This window comes from Haematobia irritans, chromosome 1 (genome assembly GCF_050003625.1).
Source record: "Haematobia irritans isolate KBUSLIRL chromosome 1, ASM5000362v1, whole genome shotgun sequence".
Lineage (NCBI taxonomy): Eukaryota > Metazoa > Arthropoda > Insecta > Diptera > Muscidae > Haematobia > Haematobia irritans.
The window spans coordinates 186,737,800-186,752,327 of NC_134397.1; the positions used below are offsets into that span (position 1 = coordinate 186,737,800).

The window sequence follows — 14,528 nt, forward strand, 5'->3', positions numbered from 1 at the left end:
TTTGACAAAATTTTCTATAGAAATAAAATTTTGACAAAATTTTCTATAGAAATAGGATTTTGACAAAATTTTCTATAGAAATAAAATTTTGACAAAATTTTCTATTGAAATAAAATTTTGACAAAATTTTCTATTGAAATAAAATTTTGAGAAAATTTTCTATAGCAATAAAATTTTGAGAAAATTTTCTATAGAAATAAAATTTTGACAAAATTTTCTATAGAAATAAAATTTTGACAAAATTTTCTATAGAAATAAAATTTTGAGACAATTTTCTGTAGAAATAAAATTTTGACAAAATTTTCTATAGAAATAAAATTTTGAGAACACTTTTTATAAAAATAAAATTTTGACAAAATTTTCTAAAGAAATAAAATTTTGACAAATTTTCTATAGAAATAAAATTTTGAGAAAATTTGTTATAAAAATAAAATTTTGACAAAATTATATAAAGAAATAAGATTTAGACAAAATTTTCTATAGAAATAAAATTTGACAAAATTTTCTATAGAAATAAAATTTTGACAAAATTTTCTATAGAAATAAGATTTTGGCAAAATTTTCTATAGGAATAAGATTTTGACAAAATTTTCTATAGAAATAAGATTTTGACAAAATTTTCTATAGAAATGAAATTTTGACAAAATTTTCTATAGAAATGAAATTTTGACAAAATTTTCTATAGAAATAAAATTTTGACAAAATTTCCTATAGAAATAAAATTTTGACAAAATTTTCTGTAGAAATAAAATTTTCATTAGAAATAACATTTTGCAAAAATTTTCGTTAGAAATAAAATTTTCGAAAATTTTCTATGGTAATAAAATTTTGCTAAAATTTTCTATTGAAATAAAATTGTGCATAAGTTTTCTATAGAAATAAAATTTTGTAGACATTTTCTATAGTAATAAAATATTGCATATATATAGGAATCATCATATGCATCACCTATGTAACTAGCATATAAATCATGCCTTAGTTGATGCGCCATGTGTTTTCAACGGTTACGCGCAGCTGTTTAAATTAGAAAAAAATCGCAATTGTTCAATATGTGACTACTCACCGCAAATCCAATACCATAGGTTTGCTACAAACTGCCCATATCTCATCACGAATTCCCTACCTCAACATCATCATAGCCATTTATACTTTTTTTCCTTTCCCCACAATTCACTTCATATGGCCTATCGTCTTATCTAAACGATAAGGTTTCCCAAATGCCATAGGGAGAAAAGAAATACGTATCGCAATGAAATAGAAATCATAAAAATTTTCTCAACACTGCTCTGCATCGTGTAGGATTTTGCAACAGGTGGCTTTTTTAAAAACGAAAAAGAAAAATCCAAACAGAAAATAAAACACAAAATAGAATGGAAATATAAACAAAACGGCTAAGAATGGAATCGAATTCCATATAAAAAGCAGAGATAGATATGCAATGCACGCCGTCGGTTGTACTACATTATGAGGTGCTATTCATACAATTCAGTATATCTTCGTTCCCATTGGTTTTTGTTTTTTTTATTGCTTATCTTTTAAAATTCTATTACTCAAGACTTTTCGTATTTTAAATTAACGCACAATAAAATAAGCATACAATTAACAAATAAATTAATGAAGTCGGAATTTATTGGTATCCGTATAGCTCGATGAAATTAGCAAAAAACACTAATTGTCCATATAAATTATTTCAATTTACATTATTTAGCATAATGGAATGGAGAATATTTCATAACATTAAACGAATGAATTTAAAAACCCCATGTTATAGAAGTTTTATTCGATAGTCCTAAAAAAGGCATTGTACTACATTCCATGGAATATAAAAATCCGATAGTGGGTCTAAACCACTGTTATGGTATCAGAGAATTAATTTTTCGATTTTTTTTTCAACTGTGAAATAATTTTTTTTCGACATTTTAAAAATTTGAAAAATTGTCGTGATTATTGAAAAGTTGACTTTGGAAATCGCGACATTCGACTTCTTGATGAATTTTCAACATAAGAAGAGCTAACTCACATTCTCTCTTTAAATTCGAATTAAATTTTTTTTAAATTTTTCGTTAAAGCTCAATTGGTCAATGTTTATCAAAAGTCGATCTTGACCAATATCAAAAGTTAACTGGACTCGATTTGAAAAAAACCGATAAGCCAATTTTGAAGAATACAAAATGTGGATTAGTCGAAAGGTCCATTTAGGCCTTTTTGTGTATTTAAGTCCATAGAAAAAAAAATCATAAACGGCGTGCACGTTTCAAAACGATCCGTTCATGAAATCGAATCAACAGACGGTGTCAATCTGTCGAACGATAAAATGACACCATGCAGTTTCAAAAAACCAGCGTTCATGAGCTAAAAACGTAATGATTACGAATTTATAAAAAAAAAATATAAATGAATATTGCTAATTAGCAAAAAATAATCTATAGAAATAAAATTTTTACAAAATTTCCGATAGAAATAAAATTTTGACAAAATTTCCCAAAATAAAATTTTGACAGAATTTTCTGTAGAAAAAAAATTTTGACAAAATTTTCTATAGAAATAAAATTTTAACAAAATGTTCCAAGGTAAAATTTTGACAGAATTTTCTACAGAAATAAAATTTTGACAAAATTTTCTATAGAAATAAAATTTTTAGAGAATTTTCTTATAAAAGTAAAATTTTGACAGAATTTTCTATAGAAATAAAATTTTACAAAATTTTTCAAGGTAAAATTTTGACAGAATTTTCTATAGAAATAAAATTTTGACAAAATTTCCTATAGAAATAAAATTTTGACAAAATTTTCTATAGAAATAAAATTTTGTCAACATTTTCTATAGAAATAAAATTGTGACAAAATTTTCTATAGAAATAAAATTTTAACAAAATAAAAATTTGACAGAATTTCCTATCGAAATAAAAGTTCGACAAAGTTTTCTATAGAAATAAAATTTGGACAAAATTTTCCAAAATAAAATTTTGACAAAATTTCCTATAGAAATAAAATTTTGACAAAAAATCCCATAGAAATAAAATTTTGACAAAATTGCCTATACAAATAAAATTTTGACAACATTTTCTATAAAAATAAACTTTAACAAAATTTTCCAAAATAAAATTGTGACAAAATTTTCCAAAATAAAATTTTAACAAAATTTTCCAAAATAAAATTTTGAAAAAATTTCTGTTGAGATAAAATTTTAACAAAATTTTCCAAAATAATATACTTGTCCATATAAATTATTTTAATTTACATTATTATAGAAATACAATTTTGACAGAAATTTCTATAGAAACAAAATTTTAACAAAATTTTCTATAGAAATAAAATTTTGACAAATATTTTCTATATAAATAAAATTTTAACAAAATTTTCTATATAAATATCATTTTGACAAAAATTTCTATAATAAATAAAATCTTGACAAATTTTTCTACAGCAATAACATTTTACAAAATTTTCGAAAGAAATAATTTTAAAATAATAATAAATTTTAAAATTTTCCAAAATAAAAGAGTTGTCCATAAAAATTATTTTAATTTACATTATTTATAAAAATAAAAATTTGGCAACATTACTTTCTGTAGAAATAAAATTTTGGCAAATTTGCTATAGAAATAAAATTTTAACAAAATTTTCCAACATACAATTTTGACAGAATTTTCTATAGAAATAAAATTTTGACAAAATTTCCTATAGAAATAAAATTTTGACAAAATTTTCTATAGAAATAAAATTTTGACAAAATTTTCTATAGAAATAAAATTTTGACAAAATTTTCTATAGAATTAAAATTTTGACAAAATTTTCTATATAAATAAAATTTTAACAAATTTTCTATTATAAATAAAATTTTGACAAAATTTTCTATAGAAATAAAATGTTGACAAAATTTTCTGTAGAAATAAAATGTTGACAAAATTTTCTATAGAAATAAAATTTTGACAAAATTTTCTATAGAAATAAAATTTTGACAAAATTTTCTATAGAAATAAAATTTCACAAAATTTACTATAGAAATAAAAATTTAACAAACTTTTCCAAAATAAAATAATTGTCCATAAAAATTATTTTAATTTACATTATTATAGAAATAACAATTTTACAACATTTTCTGTAGAAATAAAATTTTGACAAAATTTTCTATAGAAATAAAATTTTAACAAAATTTTCCAACATACAATTATGACAGAATTTCCTATAGAAATAAAATGTTGACAAAATTTTCTATAGAAATAAAATTTTGACAAAAGTTTCTATAGAAATAAAATTTGGACAAAATTTTCTATAGAAATAAAATTTTAACAAAATTTTCGAAAATAATATAATTGTCCATATAAATTATTTTAATTTACATTATTATAGAAATACAATTTTGACAGAATTTTCTATAGAAACAAAATTTTGACAAAATGTTCTATACAAATAAAATTTTAACAAAATTTTCCAAGGTAACATTTTGACAGAATTTTCTACAGAAATAAAATTTTTGACAAAATTTTCAATGGAAATAAAATTTTTACAAAATTTCCTGTAGAAATACAATTTTGACAATATTTTCTATAGAAATAGCATTTGGACAAAATTTTCTATATACAATTTTAACAAAATTTTCTAAAATAAAATTTTTAAAGAATTTTCTGTAGAAATACAATTTTAACAAAATTTTCTATAGAAAAATTTTCGAAAATTTTCTATAGAAATAAAATTTTTCGAAAATTTTCTATAGAAATAAAATGTTAACAAAATTTCCAAAAATAAAATTTTAACAACATTTTCTATAGAAATAAAATGTTAACAAAATTTCCAAAAATAAAATTTTAACAAAATTTTCTATAGAAATAAAATTGTGACAAAATTTTCTATAGAAGTTGAAAAAAAAAATCTATAAAAATAAAATTTTGAAAAAAAAAAAAATCTATAGAAATAAAATTTTGACAAAATTGACAAAAAGAAATAAAATTTTGAAAAAAAAAATATTTTTTTTTGTTTGGTAGTGTTTGGGTAAATTTTTCGCCCGATTTTGGTAGATTGTTTTTAGCTCGAGTGGCAACAGTTGCCATTGATTCTGTTTTTAGCTGACGTCTTTGGCAAGTAATCCCGATTATTTCGATTGTTCGTAATCTGTTCAATTGGGAATGGGTTCTCATCGGAGAAAACAAAATTCGTTAACTGGGCAAGCTAAGCAACACTTTGGCTCTTTCCACTCTAACTTTTGTTGGTACATTGGTGATCTGTTGGGCTTTTTGGGATTTTAATGGCTTTACACACCCAGAGAAGGAATATGATAGCCTGAAACATGTTTTAAGAGCAAAATGTTATTTTTGGGTGGTGACCATGTAACATGGTTTTCGCAACCATGTTATTTTCTCGGAAACCAGGTTTTCGGGAAGCAGGTTATATTTGACGAGAAAATAACATTTTAGTGACAAACATGTTACATGGTCACCATACAAAAATAACATTTTGCTCTTGAAACATGTTTGAGGTGATCATATATCTTCTCTGTGTGCACGGGCGAGACTGTTTTTAAAATGTTTGGATGTAAAAATTATATATTTGGAACTCAAATTTTTAGCACATTTTTATTACGTGCAAGCATATAATGTTCATAAACTAACATTAAATGTTTGCGACATATATGTTAATATATTTGGATGCAAACATATATTAATTTAGAAATTCCCTATAAACCTATATGTGTATAGAAAGAGAGACCGAGCGAGTATGCTGCAAGTAAAAAAAAAATGGAAGTTTGCAATTGGAGCCTTAAAAATATATACACACAAAGAAAATTTCGCTAAAAATTTGTTTCTACCAGTGTATGCCTAAGGTGAAGCATAATATGTTTGAACAATTCAAACAATAGTTTGTTTGGACCAATCCTGAAAATATATGCTTGAAGCAGAATGTGTTTGGGAGTATATGTTACAGATTCGATTTTTTTGAAGGTGTAGTCCAAGCTCATTTTTCAATATATCTTGCATCCGTTCTGGCGATATGTTCAGATCACTACCAAATCCACTGCGGTGTGAATTTCGATCAAAGTTTGCTTCCAATTTTCGGATGATTTCCCAGTAACTGAGATGATATCCAGTTTTTCCCCAAAATGTAAAAACCTTACTTGCATGACATGTGGTTTTAACAAGACGATGTCACACAGCACACGTATAAATGGAGTTTTCGAGAGGCGAGTTCGGTGTACATTTTATTTCACGTTCGGGATCGGTCAATAGGTCATTTAGATCGAGCGATTTAACGCCTTGAGACTACTTTTTTTGGCCGGGATATGACAACGCTCATGTCTATATTTTCATGCACTTTTCAGATTTTTTTATATCCAAATTTTAATTTTATAGAGTTTAAATTTAAAGTAAGACATCTTCCTAAAAAGTTCTTTATATTCAAGAAGCCATAGCTGTGGCTTGGAAATCTCTATGAAAATGTAAAAAAAAACTGTTTTTGAGTGTATCTATGATGATTCAGAAAGTATTAGAAAAAAATCTCCATTCCATAATTAAACTAGATCTAAGGGTACAATTAAGAAAAGCTAACAATTAATAAAATTCCTTTAATTTTAAAATACTGTTTTTTTGCGATTTTTAATAAATTCCTTATATTCATTTTATTTATTAAAAATAAATTTTTATTAATTTCCTATCTTTGTGTAATTTCTCTTTCTTTTTTTCCAAATATTTTTCATACCTACGCACCATTTTTTGACACCGCTATCATGAACCCACAACCACCACTTTCGCTACCACTCACCATTAAAAATATCAATAACTCAATGACATAAACAAAAATGAAATCCTTTTAAAATACAAACCGCACTTTTTTTCGCAATTATTAAAATCATTTATGTATACGCGGGTGTTTGTGTATTGCGTGTGTGTGTGTATGTGTGGGTGTTTTTTCAATACTATTTCTGTGTACATGTGTGCATCTGAAAATCTATTTAAAAAAATCAAACAAACATCCTTAAAACCCGACCAAACAACTCTGACCCTAACGCACTTCTTCGTTCATGGGTGTTTTCGATTGGTTTTCGATTGGGGTTGCCTTGGATTATATGCCTTAAAACCTACTCAACAGCACACTTCCCTCGCTCGCCCTCTCGCATCCATGCAACAGATTTTCCACCCGGCCAACTTTATCGATCGAGTGAGAAATTCGATTCAACGGAATTCCACAATTACCAACAACAAGGTTTGCTGATTTGTTTGTTTCAATATTTCCGTTTATCTCCCCTCACACTTATATCCCCTCTCCCTTCATGACCTGAATGAAATATGCTTGCCACTGACATGTCATTTGATTTGATTTTAAAGCTTTCATGTTGCTCCCACCCCACCACAAAAAAAAAATTAATTAATTTAACAATTGTTGGCAAAAAAATGACCTTTGCAATTCTTCCATTACCCCCCATCCTCCCAAAAAAAAAAAAAAAATACAAAATTCAAATTGGCTGATATTGTCCTTCGGAATCCTTTAGACTGCATTATGCCTTGTAATGAATTTCTTGTATAGTAGTAGAGTGGCTTTAGCCAACTGTAAAATTTAACTGCATTTGTCTTGCTATCAGTCAGTATTTGGCGTGAATGTCCTATGGCCTGATATTAAATGTATATCTATGTAGGTGTGTGTATGTGCGTGTTTTTTTTTTTGTGAAAAAGAAATGTAAATAATTTGAAACAAAACAATAATGTTGCATGTACTACTATTTGATAGAGTTTGTTTTTATTTACCTACTAATTTATTTTATTTTTATATAATTATCTACAATTAAATATAGAACAAATAACCAAACGAGTACAGCTTTCATTTTAGTTGAAAATGTATTTAATAATCATAAAAATTACAACAAAATAAATAATTAAATATAGAATTACAAAAACTAAATTAAATAGAATTAAAAAATATATTCTTAAGTATTTCTTAACATAAATACACATTACTAAAAAATAATTGAGTCACTAGTAATTAATATATACTACATAGGATTTTTTCCTATTCAATCACGAAATTAATTGATCCAAATAACAGGGATGATAAATTATGTTGACGAAAAAGTACTAAAATATATTAAAAATGTACTTTTCGAAGCCAAAAGGTGCTAAAATTACATAATATCAACATTGAAGACTATTGTAAAAGTATACGTATATTTAAATCTAGAACGCTTTGGACATTTTTTTTAGATTTTCTGAAAAAAAATTATTTCTATAGAAAATTTTCTCAAAATTTTATTTCTATAGAAAACTTTCTCAAAATTTTATTTCAATAGAAAATGTTCTCAAAATTTTATTTCTATAGAAAATTTTGTCCAAATTTTATTTCTATATAATATTTTGTCCAAATTTTATTTCTCTAGGAAATCTAGACACAAATGTATCTCTATAGAAAATTTTGTCAAAATTTTATTTCTATCGAAAATTTCGTCAGAATTTTGTTTCCGTTTTTTAATTTATTTCTATAGAAAATTGTTTGAAAATTTTGTCAACAATTTAGTTCTATAGGAAATTTTGTAACAATTTTATTTCCATTGAAACTTTGGCAAAATTTTTTTTCTATAGGAAATTTTGTCAAAATTTTATTTCTATAGGAACAACTTTATTTTTATAAAAAATTTTCTCAAAATTTTATTTCTATAGACAATTTTGTCAAAATTTTATTTCTATAGACAATTTTGTCAAAATTTTATTTCTATAGAAAATTTTGTCAAAATTTCATTTTATAGTATTTTTTTTTCATTTCATTTCTATATTAAATCTAGTCAAAATTTTATCTCTATAGAAAATTTTGTCAAAATGTTATTTCTATGTAAAATTTTGTCAAAATTTTATTTCCATTTTTTTTTGTTAATTTATTTCTATAGAATTTTTTTTTTTAATTTTGTCAACAATTTATTTCTATACAAAATTTTGTCAACATTTTAATTCTATAGAAAATTTTGTCAAAATTTTATTTCTATAGAAAATTTTGTCAAAATTTTATTTCTATAGAAAATTTTGTCAAAATTTTATTTCTATATAAAATGTTGTCAAAATTTCATTTTATGGAATTTTGTTTTCAAAATTTCATTTCTATAGGAAATCTAGTCAAAATTTTATCTATAGAAATTTTGTCAAAATGTTATTTCTATGTAAAATTTTGTCAAAATTTTATTTCCATTTTTTTTGTTAATTTATTTCTATAGAAAATTTTTTGAAAATTTTATCAACAATTTATTTCTATAGAAAATTTTCTCAAAATTTTATTTCTATAGAAAATTTTGTCAAAATTTTATTTCTATATAAAATTTTGTCAAAATTTCATTTTATGGAAATTTTTTTTCAAAATTTCATTTCTATAGGAAATCTAGTCAAAATTTCTACAGAAAATTCTTTGAAATTTTTTTCAACAATTTATTTCTATAGTAAATTTTGCCAATATTTTATTTCTACAGAAAATTTTGCCAAAATTTTATTTCTATAGAAAATTTTGTCAAAATTTCATCTTATAGAAATTTTTTCAAAATTTCATTTCTATAGGAAATCTAGTCAAAATTTTATCTCTATAGAAAATTTTGTCATTTCTATGTAAAACTTTGTCAAAATTTTATTTCCATTTTTTTGTTCATTTATTTCTATAGAAATTTTTTGAAAATTTTGTCAAAGTTTTATTTCTATAGAAAATTTTGTCAAAATTTTATTTCTATAGTAAATTTTGCCAAAATTTTATTTCTATAAAAAATTTTCTCAAAATTTTATTTCTATACACAATTTTGTCAAAATTTCATTTCTATAGAAAATTTTGTCAAAATTTCATTTTATAGAAAATTTTTTCAAAATTTCATTTTTATAGGAAATCTAGTCAAAAAAAATTTTGTCAAAATTTTATTTCTATAGAAAATTTGTCAAAATCTTATTTCTATAGAAACTTTTTTTGTAAATTTTGTCAACATTTTATTTCTAAAGGAAATTTTGCACACAATTTTATTTCTATAGAAAATTTTGTCAAAATTTTATTTCTATAGAAAATTTTGTCAAAATTTTATTTCTATAGAAATTTTGTCAAAATTTTATTTCTATAGAAAATTTTTCAAAATTTTATTTCTATAGAAAATTTTGTCAATAAAGAAATTTTTTTTGAAAATTTTGTCAACAATTTATTTCTAAAGGAAATTTTGTCACAATTTTATTTCTATAGAAAATTTTGTCACAATTTATTTCTGTAGAAAATTTTGTCAAAATTTTATTTCTATAGAAAATTTTGTTAAAATTTTATTTCTATAGAAAATTTTGTCAAAATTTTATTTCTAGAGAAAATTTTCTCAAAATTTTATTTCTATAGAAAATTTTGCCAAAATTGTATTCCTATAGAAAATTTTCCCAAAATTTTATTTCTAGAGAAAATTTTCTCAAAAATTTATTACTCTAGGAAATCTAATCAAAAATTTATCTCCATAGAAAATTTTGTCAAAATTTTATTTCTGTGAAAAATTTTGTCAAAATTTTGTTTCCATTTTTTAATTTATTTTTATAGAACATTTTTTGAAAATTTTGTCAACAATTTAGTTCTATAGGAAATTTTGTCACAATTTTATTTCCATACAAAATTTGGCAAAATTTTTTTTCTATAGGAAATTTTGTCAAAATTTTATTTCTATAGGAACAGATTTATTTTTATAGAAAATTTTGTCCACAATTTATTTCTATAGAAAATTTAGTCAAAATTTTATTTCTATAGAAAAATTTGTTAGAATTTTATGTTTGTAGAAGATTTTATTTCTATAGAAACTTTTGTCAAAATTTTATTTCTATAGAAAATTTTGTCAACAATTTATTTCTATACAAATTTTGTCAAAATTTTATTTCTATAGAAAATTTAGGCAAAATTTTATTTCTATAGAAAATTTTGTTAAAATTTTATGTCTATAGAAGATTTTAAGAGCCCAATTCATGAATTTTTGCCATCGTTCTCTATGACTTGTGGCACGGTGCGTTGTCTTGGTGGAACAACACTTTTTCTTCCTCATATGGGGCCGTTTTGCCGCGATTTCGACCTTCAAACGCTCCAATAACGCCATATAATAGTCACTGTTGATGGTTTTTCCCTTCTCAAGATAATCGATAAAAATTATTCCATGCGCATCCCAAAAAACAGAGGCTATTACTTTGCCAGCGGACTTTTGAGTCTTTCCACGCTTCGGAGACGGTTCACCGGTCGCTGTCCACTCAGCCGACTGTCGATTGGACTCAGGAGTGTAGTGATGGAGCCATGTTTCATCCATTGTCACATATCGACGGAAAAACTCGGGTGTATTACGAGTTAACAAACACCGCTCAGAATGATCAACACGTTGTTGATGATTCTGTTGCGCGGCCCCATTATGCACAGATCTTCAGCATATCCAAATATTGATGAATGATATGACCAACACGTTCCTTTGATATCTTTAAGGCCTCTGCTATCTGGATCAACTTCATTTTACGGTCATTCAAAATCATTTTATGGATTTTTTTGATGTTTTCGTTGGTAACCACCTCTTTCGGGCGTCCACTGCGTTCACCGTCCTCCGTGCTCATTTCACCACGCTTGAATTTGGCATACCAATCAATTATTGTTGATTTCCCTGGCGCAGAGTCCGGAAACTCATTATCAATCCAAGTTTTTGCTTCCACCGTATTTTTTCCCTTCAGAAAACAGTATTTTATCAAAACACGAAATTCCTTTTTTTCCATTTTTTCACAATAACAAAAGTTGCTTCACAAAAGACGCTCTATCTCACAAACTAATTGACTTACAGACGTGAAATGTTGACACGAATAATTTGAAGGTTGGTACTATATAAAAATAATATGCATTTAAAACTAGCGACGCCATCTATGTGTCAGACCGGGGACTTATCAGCCAACCTGTTAATTGATCTTTTTCCTTCATATTTTATGGTACCATGTTCCGATATTCGGAAACTTTTCTGTAGAAGTCAAATACGGACAACATATTTTATAGAAGTAGAAATATTGACAAAACTTTTTTTTTAAGAAGTAAACGTTTTGATAAACTTTTCTATAGAAATAAAATTTTGATAAAAATATTACTCTCCAAATAAGAGGTACTTCAATGTTCTATGGAAATGAAATTTTGTGCAAATTTTCTATAAAAATAAAATTTTGAAAACCTGTTCTATAGAAGACAAATGTGGATAAAATATTTTATAGATGTAGAAATTTTGACAAAAATTTTATATAGAAGTAAATAAAAAATAGAATATAAATAAAAAATAAAATTTTAAGAACATTTTATTTTATAGACATAGAAATTTTGATAAAATTTTCTAAAGAAGTACAAATATTGATAAAATATTCTAAAGAAGTAAAATTTTGCGTAGAAATTTTGAGAAAATTTTGAAAAAATTTTAAATAGAAATAAAATCTTGATAAAATTTTCTATAAAAATAAAATTTTTATAAAATATTGCTCTCCACATAAGAGGTTCTTAAATTTTTTATAAAAATAAAATTTTGTGAAAATTTTCTAAAAAAATCAAATTTTGAAAACATGTTCTATAGAAGTCAAATGTGGACAAAATATTTTATAGATGTAGAAATGTTGACAAAATTTTTTTATAAAAGTAAATAAAAAATAAAATATAAATAAAAAATAAAATTTTAAGAACATTTTATTTTATAGACATAGAAATTTTGATAAAATTTTCTATAGAAGCACAAATATTGATAAAATTTTCCAAAGAAGTTAAATTTTGGTAAAATTTTGTGTAGAAATAAAATTTTGAGAAAATGTTTAATAGAAATAAAATTTTGATCAAATTTTCTATAAAAATAAATTTTTGACAAAATTTTCTATAAAAGTAAAGTTTTGATAATATTTTTGATAGAAATAAATATATTGTCAAAAGTTTCTATAAATTCAATATCTTTAAAAATTTTAATTTTGGTGTTTAGTTTTCAGTTTCATTTTTAATTTTTAAAAAATTAAAAAAAAAAAGATTATGTTAGTCTAAGTGAGCCTGAATCTTAATCGGGCTGCCACGTTAACCTTTTGCAAAACATCGTGACGATGAAATTTCGTTCTATAGGAATTTTATTCACAATTTAATTTCTATAGGAAATTTTCAATAACATTTAAAAAAAAAATTTTTTTTGTTTATATATTTTTCTGTGTACCATGACTTTTTGCTACTCACTGCGCAGAACCAAATATTGATCTTATATGAAATTTTTTAAAGAGAACAAGAACAAATACAAATTTCCTTTTTTTAACCATTATTTATGTTTCTCAGTGTATAAACTATTGATTTCCAAAGAAAAATATTTCCAATACTTTCTTTATCGTGATCAAGAAGTAACAATAAAATGTAACAAACAAAAAAACGATAAAAACACTGTCATAATTCCGTATTCATGTTCAGGCACCCTATGCTACAACTGCATAAGGTGCGAGTCACGTTTTCAATACAATGCATACGGAGGAGATTGCAAACATTTTTGGCAGTTGGCATTTTTTTTTTGTCTTTTTGTGTGGAGGAATTTTGCTAAATGTGATGGCAATGGCCCATAGAGCCCATATACCATAAATATCAGCACCTGACACACTCGGACAGAGATCCTATGAAACAAAAGAAAATTTTCATCAAAGAATTTACAATGAAATTTAAATGCAATAATTTAAAAAAAATATTCTCATTCAAAATTAAAATCACACACACGAAACAATTTTCGATGGCATCTTTTTGTTTTTTTTTTTTCGTTAAATGATTATCCATTGCAAATTAGTTAAAAAAAAAAAACCAAAACATTCGTGACAACGCCTTATCAGAATACAATGACGTAACTTTAGGAGATTTTGTTTTGTTTACGATCAGGTTTTGAAAATTTGTTTCTGGCCATAAAACTAATATCGTTTATGCATTGTCTTTTAAATAAACCTCCACCAAGCTTCAGATAACGCTAAAATAGCTTTAGGGTGAGAGGAACTGGGGAAACTCTATAAATAACATTTACTGACAAATTCTGAACTTGGTACAATTAAGAGCTAAACACGCTATATCAAACTGGTTTCAGGAACGTATTGTTTTAGTTTTTGTTTGCTATTCTTCACATACACAAATGATAAATCGCTATAAATCGATGCAAGGTAACATCTATCGTAATCTTCTCCAATACACTGATAGAATAAACTTTTTAAATAATTTTTGTCATTCAAATTGAGGCCAAAACAAATTATTTCTATAGAAAATTTTGTCAAAATTTTATTTCTATAGTAAATTTTGCCAAAATTTTATTTCTATAGAAATTTTTGTCAAAATTTTATTTTTGTAGAAAATTTTGTCAAATTTATTTCTCTAGAAAATTTTGACAAAATTTTATTTCTATAGAAAATTTTGTCAAATTTTTATTTCTATAGAAAATTTTGTCAAAATTTTATTTCTATAGAAAAATTTTCTCAAAATTTTATTTCTTAGAAAAAATTTCCCAAAATTTTATTTCTATAGAAAATTTTGTCAAAATGTTATTTCTATAGAAAATTTTGTCAA

The 14,528-nt window shown here is 24.1% G+C and overlaps 1 protein-coding gene across 11 annotated transcripts in view; it reads left to right on the forward strand.

Moving 5' to 3' along the window:
- The window catches only part of scrib (scribble planar cell polarity protein), a 712,308-nt gene that overhangs the window by 187,501 nt on the left and 510,279 nt on the right, over positions 1–14,528 (forward strand). For 9 of the 11 annotated variants that reach the window (XM_075292328.1, XM_075292336.1, XM_075292334.1 and 6 more), the window contains exon 8: positions 7,083–7,196. The exons of 1 other annotated variant lie outside the window; for it this stretch is intronic. In XM_075292328.1, the coding sequence (XP_075148443.1) occupies positions 7,083–7,196 (114 nt within the window). The remainder of the gene's footprint in view (positions 1–7,082; positions 7,197–14,528) is intronic. One more of the 11 variants, XM_075292330.1, reaches the window with a different exon arrangement.